General features: G+C 44.5%; 1 protein-coding gene across 4 annotated transcripts in view; it reads right to left on the bottom strand.

Annotated features, from left to right (window-relative positions):
* The window catches only part of LOC102932729, a 152,358-nt gene that overhangs the window by 130,094 nt on the left and 5,380 nt on the right, over positions 1-16,884 (bottom strand). For all 4 annotated transcript variants that reach the window (XM_043523560.1, XM_043523559.1, XM_043523561.1 and 1 more), the window contains exons 2-8: positions 16,550-16,600; positions 12,061-12,221; positions 9,343-9,413; positions 6,690-6,855; positions 4,977-5,114; positions 2,146-2,335; positions 625-752 (exon numbers count right to left, since the gene is read on the bottom strand). In XM_043523560.1, coding sequence (XP_043379495.1) covers positions 625-752; positions 2,146-2,335; positions 4,977-5,114; positions 6,690-6,855; positions 9,343-9,413; positions 12,061-12,221; positions 16,550-16,600 — 905 coding nt within the window. The remainder of the gene's footprint in view (positions 1-624; positions 753-2,145; positions 2,336-4,976; positions 5,115-6,689; positions 6,856-9,342; positions 9,414-12,060; positions 12,222-16,549; positions 16,601-16,884) is intronic.

Raw genomic sequence — 16,884 nt, 5'->3', positions numbered from 1 at the left:
AAGCTATTGCCAACAGGAGAGTGGGTTTGTGTGTGTGGAAAGGGGGTGGGGGGGGAGAAAACCTGGATTTGTACTGGAAATGGCCCAACTTGATTATCATACACATTGTAAGGAGAGTGATCACTTTAGATAAGCTATTACCAGCAGGAGAGTGGGATGGGGGGAGAGAAAACCTTTTGTAGTGGTAAACACCCATTTTTTCATGGTTTGTATGTATAAGAATATCTTCTGTATTTTCCACAGTATGCATCCGATGAAGTGAGCTGTAGCTCACGAAAGCTTATGCTCAAATAAATTGGTTAGTCTCTAAGGTGCCACAAGTACTCCTTTTCTTTTTGCGAATACAGACTAACATGGCTGTTACTCTGAAACCTGTCAATGATTACCACAATCCTAATCTTAATAAATAAGAAGATCATCCTATGCCTCTTGAATACCCAATGAGTTCGCACCCTTCCTACTGAGGCTTTGTTCCTATGGAACGATTAAAAGGGACAACAACATTAGGATATTAACCTTCCTTTCTGGGAGTCATGGACTACTTGTGTGAAACACATCATAGCACCAAATGGTTGGTTATTCCACTAAAGAACATGAGGTGGATGTTGTATAAAGAAGGCTTACCTCAAAACTCATGCTGTGTGCTAAGCAGAGCTTCCGCACCAGTTCAGCCACCTCTTCTCCTGTGGACGGCCTCTCATTTTCTTCCCTTTCATACAGCATATTACTTACATAGAGATCACTGGAGTCCACTGGAAACACATGGAAAAAAACCAACTATGCAGCAGTCGATATTTTCTGTGGCCAACACTAAATCCCAGGGAATCTTATGCTCTGAGGCTATGTCTTCCCTGCCAGAAAAGGTGGGTTTTTACTGCAGGATAATTAATATGTATGTAAAATCCTAGTGTAGACAAGGCACTGTCGTTTTGCAAGTTAAATAAATAAGGTCTACCATAGACAGGGATATAGCACTGATCTTGCCCAGCTACCTCACATTAAAAACTACCGTGCTTTGTCACCACTAGGATTTTACAGAGGACAGCTAACAAGTATTAGTTAAACCACAGTAAAAACACACCTTTTTTGGCAGTGAGGACAACACCTACAGCTTCAGTTCAGCAAAATTCTAAAATATATGCTAAATTGAAGTCAACGGATGTGCTTGCATGCTTAAAAGTAAGCATGTGTTTAAGTACACTGCCTAAGGGAGCATGTAACCTGCAAGAAAAAGTCATAGAAAGACATGGAACAAACAAGACACACATGAAACAAAAACCAACCACATACTCTCCTTCCCACACCTTGCCTGCCTGTTTTCATCGCTCCCCATCTACTTATGTCTTGTTACTGCCCCGATCCTCCATTTCTGAACTCCCAGTCAACTCAACTGGAATGTTGGGTGCCAAAGAGACATGTTTGGACTCTTACTATAAACTCTTAGGGGCCTTGTCTTCTTATGTCAGCATATGTATATGAATATTCTGAGAAATTAGGATTTATTTTTAAAAGAGAATAATTTACAGGGAAATATACACCAGTAAAATAAAAAGTTTCACCATTTAGGTCTCCACTCCTTACTTAGGCAAACTTCCCATTGACTTCCCATTGATTCGTTCTGCTAATGAAGACAGGCCCAGGGAGATGAGGAAATGGATAGAAACAGGGGCTCTACTTGGCATATTCCTTTGAAGACCATTGGAATTTCTGATATTTTAGGCACCATACACTGGGGAAAGCTAAGCATCACACTCTGCCACTGCAAGGGGAATATGTGCATTGGGGAGGGCCTGAATCAGTGCTACAGGTCCAGGGTTACGAAAGACACAGAACAGGAGCCAGCCATGGAGGAATTCAGATCTGCAAGCTCTCATTTGTGGATACCAGCCTCACCATTTTTGGAGACTCACTTTCTTCCAGGTCTATAGAACCTCAGGGCCCTGTCTCCCAGAGCAGGCAATGGGCAACAGCCCAAGATCCACAGATATAGTCTCCCGTTCCATGCCTTTTAGCACGTGAAAGGAAAGATCTGGTAAAAAGGGAGTTCCTACAGGCAGACGGAAGGGCAAGAGGCAGCCCATATACTTTTTTTTCCACCTCTCCCCAGGAAATCACTAATTGCTGTTATTGGAAATATCAAGTAACCTGTTTTGTACAACATCTCTGCTTCCACTTGAAGTAGTTTCAGTGAGGACTGTGTCTGTGTCTTCGCCCCACTGCCCTTCCTAGAGAAAGGTGTAACAAGACTGGATTCAGTGCATTTGGCCTCTGCCAGGATTCCATCCTTAAAGCTCTGAGTGCATTCCAGTTTGGAGGACAGGATCTGCTGCTGCGACTGAGAGAAACAAACATTTCAGAAAAACTCTTTGCAACCTCTGTCCATTCACACAATCTCTTCTGGGAAACACAGACTTCACAGAGGACCCAAGCTCTGCGACATTCCTGTCTCGACCTGTTGTGATTCCTAGAGAAGGATACATTAACAAGGTCCCAATTTCCGACCTGCACTTCCCTTTTCTGAAATGGAATTCACACGAACTTTCATTATGAACTGGACTCGTTTCATTTTATTCCATAAGGCACCAATTTTACCAGGTCTACTTTGCCAGCAAAGGTTTGAGTACAACAAAAAGCTATTCATGTCAAAGAGCTGACAGCTGGCTCGTACAGTAGGTGTGGTTGACTTATTTCTGTTGCTAGTGTTTGTAAAAAACAGACATGAACACTGATTGTGCTTGGGAAAGCCTTGAGTTTTTAAAACAACTTTTAGTGATTTTTCCAAAAACATGACATTTAGCTCACATACACCTTTTTTTATCCACAGCTTTCTATTTTTCCCCTCCAATTTTAGTTTTAAACCACCTCTTTAAGCATCATACATTTGGAGGGGTGGAGGATTAGCTAACCCATGAGTTTTAACCAAGCCAGTCCCTCCATACATTGCTGTCTGCTAATCAGTTATGTGATTAATGACTCAGTAAAAGAAGATCAATAAAATACATGTATTCATTGGCAGAAGAGCTCAGAATCCATTTTAAAACTGTCTGCTACTGAAGTTATTTAAGTGTTGCCATTCCAAAGAACCATTCTCAGCTGTGTAGAGATAGAATGTAGTCAAAAAGCCAGGTGGATGTAGTGACTGAATCAGGAGTCCAGAAGACCCTTATTACACTCACCGCACAGGGGTAATGGTGTGTTACGAATGAGGCTGGGATCTGCTCATTGAACAGTGAGGATAAAAAAATAAATACTGATCAGCTGCCTCATTTGCTACTTAAAAACTAGGGAGATGGGCGCTCAGAAAAACCTCAGACAGACATATCGAAAGGTTGACTATGCATTGTCCAACCTGTGCATTAAATGATGAAGAAAGCCTGACAATACAGTCGATTGTGATTGTGCCATTAAAGATGTTACTGTAATGCATACATGCAAGGGGGCCGAATTAAAGTTGCATGAGCATATAGGAACATGCTGTATTTGTCACATAATGTTCATCAAATACAACAGCAAATCTCAGCAAAAACAAAGGAAACTGATACAACCGCATTTGCTCCAACTCCTCAGACAGAGACAAACACCTACAAGATCTCTATCAAGCATTCTTAAAACTACAATACCCACCTGCTGAAGTGAAGAAACAGACTGACAGGGCCAGAAGAGTACCCAAAAGTCACCTACTACAGGACAGGCCCAACAAAGAAAATAACAGAACGCCACTAGCCATCACCTTCAGCCCCAACTAAAACCTCTCCAGCACATCATCAAGGATCTACAACCTATCCTGAAGGATGACCCATCACTCTCACAGATCTTGGCAGACAGGCCAGTCCTTGCTTACAGACAGCCCCCCAACCTGAAACAAATACTTACCAGCAATCACACACCACACAACAGAACCACTAACCCAGGAACCTATCCTTGCAACAAAGCCCATTGCCAACTATGTCCACATATCTGTTCAGGAGACACCATCATAGGGCCTGATCACATCAGCTACACTATCAGAGGCTCGTTCACCTGCGCATCTACCAATGTGATATATGCCATCATGTGCCAGCAATGCCCCTCTGCCATGTAAATTGGTCAAACCGGACAGTCTCTACGTAAAAGAATAAATGGACACAAATCAGACGTCAAGAATTATAACATTCATAAACCAGTCGGAGAACACTTCAATCTCTCTGGTCACTCGATTACAGACCTAAAAGTGGCAATACTTCAACAAAAAAACTTCAAAAACAGACTCCAACTTGAGACTGCTGAATTGGAATTAATTTGCAAACTGGATACAATTAACTTAGGCTTGAATAGAGACTGGGAGTGGATGGGTCATTACACAAAGTAAAACTATTTCCCCATGTTTATCCCCCACCCCCCCACCCCCGATGTTCCTCAGACATTCTTGTCAACTGCTGGAAATGGCCCACCTTGATTACCACTACAAAAAGCTTCCCCCCTCCACTCCCCCCCACCCCGCTCTCCTGCTGATAATAGCTCACCTTAAGTGATCACTCTCTTTACAGTATGGTAACACCCATTGTTTCATGTTCTCTGTGTATATAAATCTCCCCACTGTATTTTCCACCGAATGCATCCGATGAAGTGAGCTGTAACTCACGAAAGCTTATGCTCAAATAAATTTGTTAGTCTCTAAGGTGTCACAAGTACTCCTTTTCATTTTGCGAATACAGACTAACATGGCTGCTACTCTGAAACCTATAAACTAATGACTATCTAACATGGTTTTATTTCTGAGGATTTAAGGAGGGATGTACATACATAAAGTGTAATTAAGCCTGAGTAACTTTTATTTCAATAATCAGAAACATTTTGATTAGCAGAAACACACGTCACTAAATATATTTGACATCAGGATGTGGTTATAAATACTTAGCAGGCCTGGCACTTTTTAATCACTTCAGGAAAATAGCAAGGACTCCTGTTAGGACCACAACCAATCCCCCAGTACTTACCAGCATATCAGGCAGAGCTATGGACTGCAGGGAAATAAAACCTGAATACCGGTGAGAACACAGGTTTAAGTCTTTTGTCTTCAAAACAAGAGGGCCTTTCCGCTGATATTTGGTTGGGCATTTTCCCAGAATATCCATCTAATAACAAACATACAAAACCAATAAAGCTACCTATCTACGTATACTCACACACAATACAAGCAGACAGTATCGATCATTACGGCAATTAACTATAATTGCTTTCCTGAAGTAGCAAAGGCTCAGGGAACTGAACTGTCCCTTGCAGTGCATTAGCTTTGCCACAGATACCATGGGCAGGCACATGCATTTAAAATGGCCTGGTGAGATGATCTTGCATTTTAAAAGTCAGACTGGAGGGTTTAACTTCAATCTGAAAGATTTTTAATTACATAATTGCTTAAACGCATATTACATATTGCTCCACTTGTTTTGTGCCTTAAGCCCTGATTCAGAAAAACATTCCCACTCAGGACATGACTTAACCCAGAGGTGGGCAAACTATGGCCCGAGGGCCACATCTGGCCTGCGAGTCCCTCCTGTCTGGCCACTGAGTTCCTGGCCCGGGAGGCTAGCCCCCGGACCCTCCTCTGCTGTCCCCCTCTCCCCGCAGCCTCAGCGTGCCGTGCCGCCGATGCAATGCTCTGGGCGGCCGGGCAGCGCAGTTGCAGAGCTGCAGCCTGACCCGGTGCTCTGGGCGGCGTGGCTGTAGTGCCGCCAGCCACTGGTGCTCCAGGCAGCGTGGTAAGGGGGCAGGGAGCAGGGGGGTTGGAGAGAGACAGGGGAATTTGGGGGCGTGGTCAGGGGTGTGGATAGGGGTCAGGGCGGTCAGAGGGCGGGAAACAGGTGGGGTTGAATGGGGCAGACGTCCTGGGGGGCAGTCAGGAATGGGGGGGGGTTGGATGGGGTGGCAGGGGGCAGTCAGGGGTTGGGGGTCCAGAGGTGGTCAGGGGACAGGGAGCAGGGGGGGTTGGATGGGGCAGGAGTCCCGGGGGAGCCGTGAGGGGGCGAGAAGCAGGAGGGTCGGATAGGAGGCTGGGGCTTGGCCACGCCTGGCTGTTTGGGGACACAGCCTCCCCTAACCGACCCTCCATACAATTTTTGAAACCTGATGTGGCCCTCAGGCCAAAAAGTTTTCCCGCCCCTGACTTAACCACATGTTCAATACTAGGCACATGCTTAGGTGCCATTGAGACTTCATATGGCTGTATTGCACTCATACAAACCCACTGACTTCAATGAGTTACTCCAGATTTACCTTAGTGCAACACAGCAGAATTTGACCTTATGTTTTCAAACATAGTGTTCAAATGATGCTCAGCTAAGAGCCTTGAAGCCTGATTTTGCAACCCCTTGAAGTCAATGACAGAGCTCCTGTTGTTTTCAGTGGGTGCAGAATCAGGCCCTTGGTGAGGGAGGTCTGCACTTTGCCCACAGAATAGGTACAGCACAAGTCTCCTTCCATGACTCTACCCTGCTCTGCTCTGGAGCAAAAAGGAGCCACCTTCCGGGGTAGCAGAGTAGTAGTTGAGCCAGCTCTGCTTAGACTTCCAACAAGAATGCCGAGAAGAGCCAATTTTACGATGTGTCCGCTTAGAAACATAGTGAGACCATGAGAGGCTGCTGACTGGCCATGAAGCAGCAACGACTTTTGGTCGTTTTAAAAGGAGATAGCTAAAAGCCAGCAACGCTCACCTCTTCAACAGTTCCATTGCCAGCGGCTGCAGGTGATGTCTGAAGAACGCTGAGAATGCCCCGCTTGATGTTCAGCACCCAGGCCTGTTCGCACTGCTGGGGGCAGATCTTCAGAATTTTCCCATCGTGGAAAGAAAATTGAAGTGGATGCTGCTCTAGTACTTCCCTGCAACAAAGGAGTTCACAGCTGCTAGGTTCAGACACTGGCTGCAATGGGAATTTGAGAGCTTTGATGGATGCAGACATTTTGACTTGGTAGCATCCCTCCAATGGGACTGGCTCACTCTGTCACATACCCCCACACTCTGTAACAGCCCCTCTTATTTAACTTCATCTAGTACCCTACAAGTCTTCTGGAAAAACAACTATCAAGCGAATTGCTGTGAAACACAGCCCAGTCCACTTAATTGGGACATAATCAGGACAGCTCCCAAGGAACCCATTTAAGGCTAAGTATACTTAATGGCAACGGCTCTTGCTGAATGGAAGACAGTAATACCACTTAATGGTGAAGACTTGTGGAAATTCAGTGAATCTTGGGTCACGCATGGTGTGTGTGTCACTTACATACTCTCCCTCTGATACCTTGCTGTCCTTTGATAGCTGTAGGACATGCAGAAAGGGGAGGAATGGCTTCCCAACAGACTTGTTGTTAATGGCTCCTTCCATGATGCCTACATATGCCACCATAACAGGGGTCATATATATCTGTCCTTGCTGCCAGTGTGGGACAGGCAGCAAACTCAGTCCCTGTCTCAGGGCTTGTCTACATTACCTGCAGGATCGACGGGCAGCGATTTATCACATCTAGTCTAGACGTGATAAATCGACTGCCAAGTGCTCTCCCGTCGACTCCGGTACTCCACCGGAGCGAGAGGCACAAGCGGAGTTGAAGAGGGAGCGTCAGCGGTCGACTCACCACAGTGACAACACCGCGGTGAGTAGATCTAAGTACGTTGACTTCAGCTATGTTATTCACATAGCTGAAGTTGCGTAACTTAGCTCGATCCCCCTCCCCGCAGCGTAGACCAGGCCTCAGGGTAGGTAGTGCTTCTGCCCAATTCCATGGCCATGAGGGGCTCTGTAGGCAGTGTCAGCATTAAAATGCTGACTTCTGTTCATCAGGAATTCCTCCAAACAGGAAAGGAAAGGCCATCCATGTGCAGGGGTGCAGCAGCACCCCCTGATTTAATTCCATCATAGACAGGGTTTACAGTTTTGTTCAATGACTTTCAGCCCTCTCCATTACAAAAATTCTTCCAACGCCACTGTCCATGGGTGTGTCCCAGTGAAGAGGGTTCTACTGTACTCCTATCAAAAGGATTGCTCCTACTGTGGGCGAATCAGTGGAAGACACATTTCATTTGCACCTTCCCTACCGAATGAACCATTCTCCCCACCACTGAGAGCAAAAAGTCACCTTAGAGAAAAATGTCGTTTGTGGAACAACATCCAGATCAAGTTCTCGCCAAGGGAGACGTGGTTGTGTCTAGAGACAGGGTATTTCCCATGGATATGCCTCTGAGTCCCATTCAATTCAGTGGGAGTTGCATGCATGTATGGAGGCCTGGCTAAACCACAGTATATATACACTAGGCTGAAGAGAATGCTAATAAGGTGTCGCTGTTCTGAATAATTATTTTTAGTAGCCAAGCTTCAGTTAATCCTTTTTTCAGCATTCTGACATTGCATTTTTGGCTTCTCTGCAGAGAATAATAGACACAACAGCTCTTATCTCTCCAGAAATCCCCACAGCCAGCATTCCAGAGGAAGGTGCATCTGTGCCTGAAACTATCTGAACTCCAGTATCAATGCTCATATTGTGGAACAAAAGCTTTTCCTAATGAATATTTTTAAAAGCAATGCATTTACTCAAAACGTGCTCTTTCTGACCCTCTGTATTGAACTGATTATATTTTTGTGGGCCTGGTGCAGATCTCTGCGTTGTTTAAAGGCTGGGAATCCAAGCAGAGGGACAATACAGGGAGATTAGCTAGCTCAGCCTACCAGACAACAAAACAGCTTTTCTTGATGATGCAAGAAACATCAGCTCTCTGGGAAAATACCACCCCTCCAAGGCTTGTAAGGGTCTTATTGTATAGTCATCCCCACCCCATAAGTGTCTGTACATTAGTTATCCAGAGGGCTGCCCAGTAACAGCATGCTATGAATGAGCTACTAAGAAATATACAAGGAAGAAACTGACATTTGGAAAATAATAAATATCCTTTAAATATTCTGGAAGGCTACAAAGCATATTTTCATCATACAAAATATAAACTACTCCAAGATTATACCTTAAGTGTCAGGTTTTCAAAACCTCAGCAGCCCAGGGCCTAGATGTTCATGAAACTATCAAAACTGTGAACAAGATCAGGTATCACTACATGAAAGTAACCAGTTAGGTGTCTGATGTTTTGCACAGCCAATTGTGGTAATCATCCAATGAATGTACAGTTTTTACACAAAAATCCCAAAGAGATCTTTTTTAACCACATGGCCCTTAACTATTGTTAACAATGCTGTAATCCTGACCAATGCTTGTTCGACAGCTAAAAAGTAAATGAAAGAGGAAACACAGAGAATGGTAATATGATGCTGCTAAAGAAAGTTTCTAAAGAAAGGAACTGAGCCAGATCAGAAGCCATGTTACCTTAAACTGTCCATTTCCTTCAGAGACTCCTCTCTGGATGTCAGGGTCGTCTTAATCTGTACATCTTGCAACTAGGAGGGAAAATAACCGTGTGGCAAACACCACTGTCAACAGGAACTTGTGGACTTTAATTCACACAAGAACAATGAAATACAAAATAGAACACAAAGCAATGGCCCAATTCTCCAGCCCTTATTCAGGTAAGTCAACACTACTCACACACAAGCAGATTCGCTGAACCCAGGTGGACAACTCACAAGTCAGATTAATTCCCCAAACTGCTTGCTTGATATTTACCCCCATGAATAAGGGTTGCAGATCAGGCCTTACAGGGCATGTCTAACCTGCATCTGGGAACAAGCCTCCCAGCCTGGGTGAGACTAGTGTATGCATGATACATTTTGATTTCAGACAGAAAGGGAAAAGCTAGAGCTTGGCTACACGCAATGCCTTGAACAAAATACTTGATAAGTAAACCATGAACTGAACCAGGGACCTCCAGAGCTAATAGCACAAGCTGCAGCTTCAGCTAAAGCTTTGCAGTTGGGGATCTAACAGGCTCATATCCTGTTTGGGTCAGATACAGCAGGGGAACAGTAACACCCAGCGGGTTAAACGCTATCTATTGTCTGAGCCTTCTTTGGTGCAATATTACACTTCCCCCATTGTTTTTACTTTTACAGCAAAACGTGTTAGGCTGCATTTCCCATGCTTGGGGGATTTGTGTGTCTTCTACAGCAGTTGCAAGCAGATGCTATGGGTAGGCCAGTGAGAAAATGGTGTGTGAAGCTATTGTAACTCACTATCACCTTACAGTGTATCCCGTGGCACAGAGCACACAGCAGATAGAAGTATCAGTAAGTCAACCAGTTACCACCAAAAACAATTATAAGTCTAATTCTGAGCACTCACATTCTGGGCACCTTCCCAGTTAGGGTGGGGCATTGACCAGATCAGACACGAGGATAGACACCTCTAGAGCCCTTGGTCAGAGGAAGAAGAATCCAGACTCTCCTCTCCCAAGCACACTGTGGCCCAAGTTAGTGTGGGGGGAGTGGGTGTGGTGGCCACATACCTTCCCACTTATCTGGCTGGTTCAGGGGTTGCAGGGAGACACTACTGGCTCCTGGCCTGCTGGGTATTGTGCAAGCACCCGGCCTTTAGCCTACCCTCATTGGCTCAAGGGGGGCGAAGAGGTATGCTTGGGATGGTTGCTGGACTTCCTAGGTGTCTGGGGATTTGGCCGGTTTCTGTTTGGGGTCAGGAAGGAATTGACCCACATGGCAGAACTGGCAGTCCACATGGTGACTTGTTTATCTAGCAGCCTCTCAGCACCCAAGAGGCTGAACTAGAGTCACTGTTTATTTTGGTTTTAATGTTTGTTGCAGATTCTAAAAGAGCGGCCAGTGCAGATAGTTTTGGCAGGAAATGCCAAGTTATAAGCGGGCCTGAATCAAGAGAGCATTGGAAGACACTGGGCCTCGTTCTTGGTGTTGCAGGGTGGTGGTGTAGGCTTGAGCATCTCATGCAGCTCAAAGACCCCTCCTCTGGACCCTTATCCATCAAGTGAGGTAGGCAGGGGATCATGGCCGCTCCAGCCACTCCCCTTTATTCAACTGGCATGGATGGGGTAGAAGTAGCTTCCCCTTATTCTCTTGAAGTCTGCTTGGGTACAGCCCTGGACCAGTTCCTGCTGGTAATTTTGTAGGGAGCTGCTCAATCCCCATGTCTTTTGTTAGATATGTTAATAAAGTTGCAGTCTCCACTTGAAGCACATTTTTGTGCCTTCTTCCAATGTCTGGGTCAGTGAAAGCACAGATATGCCATAAAAGCACTTTATATTATTCCAGTCACACACATCCCTGAATACAGAATCTTCCCCCAAATCACGCCCACAAGGACCTAGGTGCTCAGATAACTGTGTGACTGTGTAAAACAAGAATATTTAGAAGATATTATCTGAGCAAGGGCATGTGCACAGGGGTCATGAATAAACCAGACGTCATATACACATCAAAGCATGGGCCTTCCCCTGACCTAAAGGCTCACCCTAGAGTCTCTGTGGGTCTTTGTGCCCAGAATCTATGAATTAACCTCTGTGAGTCTAAAAGGAAGCCAGAATTGGTATCAGCAATTAATTTCTCCATGCTCCCCCTGCTGGGCATCAATGCATAATGCCCAGCCAGAATTTGGCCTGGATAAAGCCTCCAATCTGAGTCCTTGGGCTGCTGCTCCGTTTAAGTCAGTGACAATTTACCGATTGAGTTCAATGGGAGCATTATGTGACCCAGTGAATTTTATACTGTGCTAGCCCTGCCTTATTCCCAACAGATCCCAAACCTTTCAGAAGTTCTCTCTCAAAGAAAGAACCATGGGTATTTTTAACTTGCTGATACAGATCTGAAAGTGATTAAAAATCACCTTAGTTTCTTTCAAGGGCATCCACTTCATGTCCTCTTTCACTTCTCAACAGTAAAGCAGCAGTTTTACTCAGGGAAGGGAATGTAACTTAGCTTCAGATTAAGTGGTAAAGAACTTTAAAGGCTGTGACGCATCCAAGCAATTCTGCAACTCTAATTATTAGTCCTAGGGATTTGTTTACTTGCAGGTAAACCAAATATTTTGAATGGAGCAGTCACCCTATGGAGGGGTATTATCCTGTGTTAACTAACTGCAGTCAGTCATGGAGGCACTTGTTGAACTCATGACAATACTCACTTTTAAGACCATATGGCACTTTCCTAGGGCTTCAATGATCACTGTGCTTTCCAGAGACATACCACTCCTTTTGTAGATGCTTCCCTGCAGGAATGTATTGGTGGCTGTTGAATACCTATAGCTATATCTGGATCCTCTGGGGAAATTCAGCCCACTGTGTTCTAGGAAACAAACAAACAAACCAAAAACCTGTGTGCGCACTTCTACATTTTATCAGCAAATCAAGAGACTGTTGGTAGATTTAGGCCATTTAGGCACCTAAGCAAGTGGCCAGATTATCAGAAGAACTCTGCTTCCAATTAGGCTCATAATGTACGTGGCCAGATTTTCAGTAGTATGAAGCCCCCAGGAGCTCCTGCATGGAGGGCACAGAGAAGAGGAGTGCCCTCTTTCCCACGGCACACTCATACAGGGCCCAGCCACAATGTGGCCCATAACATTGAAGGCCCTGTAGTGTTAAGAGTCTGACCTACCACAAGCAGGGTGGGGCAGGAGTGTTGTGACACAGCAGTCTTCCCACCACCCACGCTGGATATTTTGATGACAGCAACATGAGACAACCAAGACTTTACAATTCTCCAGGTACATTTCACACATGTAAAAACTTCCCATCTGTCAGGGTAGTTAAGCACTGGAACAAATGAATTAGGGAGGTTGTGGACGCTCCATCACTGGAGATTTTTAAAAGCAGGTTAGACAAACACCTGCCAACGATGGTCTAGTTATGACTTAGTCCTGGCTTGAGTGCAGAGGGCTGGACTAGATGACCAATTGAGGTCTCTTGGGGCCGGTCTACACTAATGCTGTAAGCCGCTCTCCCACCAACTTACCTTCCATCTCTCGGGGTGGTGGCATACAGACGTCGTCGACGGGACAATGCTCTGCCATCAACTTAGCTTGTCTACACCAGACCTGCTAAATCAACCCTGCTGCATCGATCGCACCAGTGCCGATTTAGCCGGAAGTGTAGATAAGCCCTCACAGTCCTACACTTTTATGATTCTATGTGCTGTTAACTGCACATCTGTTACCAGATGGATGATTTCTATGCCCCGGTCTACACTACAAACTCATGTTGGTATAACTGCATTGCTCAAGGGTGTGGAAAATCCACACCCGAGTGACACAATTATACTGACCGATCTCCCATGTACATAGCGCTATGTCGCCAGGAGGGCTTCTCCTATTGACACAGCTACTACCTCTCAGGGCTTGTCTATACTTACAGCCCTGCAGCTGTGTAGATGCACTAGTGCAGCTGCTCCACTGTCGCGCTTAGTGAAGATGCTACCTATGCTGACAGGAGAGCTTCCACCGTCTGAGCGACATAATTACACTGACATAAATGTGTAGTGTAGACTCGGGCGTGGGGAGATGGAGTATCCACACTGACGGGAGAAGCTCTCCCATCAGCATACGTAGTGTCGACACGAAGTGCTACAGCGGCACAGCTGCAGCGCAGTAAGTGTAGACAAGCCCTACGTCAGAACTGCCACTTTGAAATACCACCCTGGAAGGTTTGGGCTGAGGAAAGGAGGGGGAAAGGGAAGGCAGGAGTTCTGTTTGGATTAGGGACACTTGATCAGTTTGGTCCTTTCTATCTTCCACTTGTGGGGATGAAGCTTCTATAAGTTTGTTGAAAGGAAAGGGGCCTGATTTCCTCCCACTGACACAACTGTCGACTGGGGTAACTCTGCTGCTATCAATGAGTGACATTGGTGTAGGAAACAAGTTGGAAATCATCCCCCAGATCTCCATTGTCCACTTTGGGGTTATACTGTAGTGTAAGAATCCAGAGGCGAGGCAGAAAAACAACAATTCCGTTTATTCGAGACAAATTCAGCTTCATGAACAAGCCAGAAGGAAAGAGAATCCCTGTTCTGTCTAGTCCCAGGGGAAAACCCACCCCTACCCAATCTCCCCAGCAAGTTTTCAGGTTCCAGACACTACAGCCAACACTTTGCCAGACCAAGTTTGCACTGACTGATCCTAGCTCGAAGCAATGACATGGATGTCAACAGCTACAGCCTTTCACTTCTATCACATGAACTGCATGAGTGATGTGCTGTTCGGTAAAACATACTGCGTGTGTCCCTTGAAGGGGGACAGCATAGAAAGTGTATTTGGAGGTTAGATTTGACCCATAGGGCCAAACAGTAATACAACTTCAGGCTTTTGAAATTTCAGGCATTCCACATTCACTGGAATTCTTTACTGGCCAAAAAAAAAAAAAAAAATCACACAGATTTAGTTCTTTTGCATGTAGCTCAAAAGGGTACATCCCAAGCTCAGGGTAATGTCATACCAGCAGATACAGTCCAATCTTTGTTTTATAATAGTTCGAACCTGACTGTATTCTGCACTGAGCTATTGACTGTATTCTTTTGAATGGAACCAGCCTTGGAAAATAAATCATGCTTTGAAATATATGCTGTTAGATGTCTTCCTGTCATGGTGTTCGGTACATCTCTCCCCTAAAAGGGCCCTGGATACTATTAATTAGATGCTGTAATCATGATGGAACCTCTATTTTGCTGAGGATTTCAAGATTTCAAAAGGTAGCCTATTCCCAAATCAGAACCAAAACCAAACATTTCAAAATTTTCTGAACAAAAATTTAGTTTTGGTCAATGAAAACATTTAATTTTGTCAAAATTGAAAGGATTCATTTCATTTTCTACTTTTTAAAATGCTATAATACAAATTTTTTAAAAAATAAAACAAAAAGCCATTTAAAAATGAAAAATCTAACCATTTCATTTCAACACTGTCAGAATTTTTTCCACCGGTTTTTCCTCTGAACAAAATTTTGGCAAAATCCGCATGATTTTACAGAGCATTTTGATTTCAACAGAACTGTATTTTAATAGATTTACTACTGATATGCGAGTTATTTATTAGGTAGAATGCTACCCTCCCTTTCAGAAAGCGAGAATAGCAGGCAAACACTGAAAAAAGCAAACAGCAAAAGAAGGTAACAGGGCCAGGGTGCTGGAACAATTTGTATAATGGGATGCTGAGAGCCATTGAATCAAACTGTAAATCCTGTATCTGAGGGAAACTACTTCAAGTGAGGAGGGTGCAGCAGCTCTCCCAGCACCCCTTGTTAAAGCACCTGTGGGCCTTTTTAGTGACTATGCAAGGATTAATATGTTTGCTCTATCCTGGAAACATGGAACGTTGCTGCTTTCAAAATGTCTTCATCTAAAGTCTTTTACAGTTACTTGATGAATTATTCAATTTAAATGATCAAGGGGTTTTGATGTAAACTGTGATCTGATTGCATGACGTGGCTTTCAGCCCATGTAATTATCTCCCACTGAATTATAATCAGAGTAATATTGCTTCTTTCACTACAATCCCCTACAAGAAAGGTCATTTAAAACAACCACTTAATAGTAATGAACTGGCTAGTGCATATGTCCCGTGCTGCCCTTTACTGAAAAAAAGTCAGAAATGCTAATGTGTGCCATAGACTCTATATTGCTACTGTCAAAGAAGATTCTCCTTTAGTTCAGATGATAGTAAGCTGTGCTTTAAGGGCCGGAGGATCAGAGTAACCATTCCACCAGCATGAGTTCTGGTGGCCAGAGCATGCCACGGTGACGCTTATAATGACAGTGGTAAAATCCCTAAAAGATCACAAATTTGTAGCATTATTTTAGCATTGGAACTACTGTAAAGTAGAAGCAGGAGAGTTTGATTAAAACGTTCTCTCTTGCATCAGGTTAAGAGGGTGCTGCCTGGGAAAGATGGCCACAACATTTGTCATGCTTACTCTTCATTAGCTCCACCTGCAGGCTCACTGGGGAATTGAAAGCCCTTTAAAAAAAAAAAAGGTTTTTGTTAGGAATTATGAGGTTGGATTGGAGCTGAGCAATGATGGCTGAGCAAAAAGACACTGAGCCACACTGGCTGTTCAGGACAGAACATAGGGGGACCTGGGATCAGAGTGCTCTCTGATTCTCCTATTGTTGTTCTGGAAAGGAGCAGTGCACACTCAAGCACGTGCTGCCAAGGTGAGCAGGAAGCTTTGGTTACTGATGCATGCACACAAGCTAGATGACCAAACCTTGAGTCTGTGAAGGACTCCCAGGAGCAATAGCCAGGCTCTGTGGATGGAGTGCTAGGTCTTTCTCCTACCTTGCTACTGTGCAGGTAACGCTGGGATGTGGAAAAAGAGACTCAGGACAGGGCAGGATTTTGTGTTGCATATTTTGGAGTACACTGTAGGCTAGTTTTAACTTTTGTGTGATCTGAGTCCATAGAATGTTAATTTAGAGCAACCCAGTGCAACAGAAGACACAGCCATGCTAGGCAGTTTCCTCCAGGAATATAAATTAGCTCAACAGCAGTAAATCCTAGCTCAGCTATCACTATCATCCTTCCAATAAAGCAATGCCCACTGAAAAGTCCAGCACGTTACAAACTGCAAAGTTGTGCGTTGTGACTGTAAACCTGCTCTGAATACCAGCTTGGCCTTACTCACCAGCACACTCAGTCACACAGGCAGCTTCCGGGCCTAAATTCTCCTGAGATCCTGCAACAACAAATCAGAAATAATTGTAGAAATGCACTAAGAAAAAACCCATGTGCAGCTTCAGTGACTGATACCATAACTGTTCATTTACAATAACACTGAGATTAAAGCAGCAACATACATTGCAAAGTCCTCTAATAGTAATTACTGAAAAGACTTTATTGGGGAAACACCATATACAGCAAGGGACTTGTTATCACACAGTCGTTTTGCAACAATGATTTTGCATTCTTCTCTGGCAAAGGATAAAAGCTCCAACATTTGAACATCATCTCTTTTCTAAA

This window comes from Chelonia mydas, chromosome 10 (genome assembly GCF_015237465.2).
Source record: "Chelonia mydas isolate rCheMyd1 chromosome 10, rCheMyd1.pri.v2, whole genome shotgun sequence".
Lineage (NCBI taxonomy): Eukaryota > Metazoa > Chordata > Testudines > Cheloniidae > Chelonia > Chelonia mydas.
This window is presented reverse-complemented; position numbering and strand designations above follow the sequence as displayed.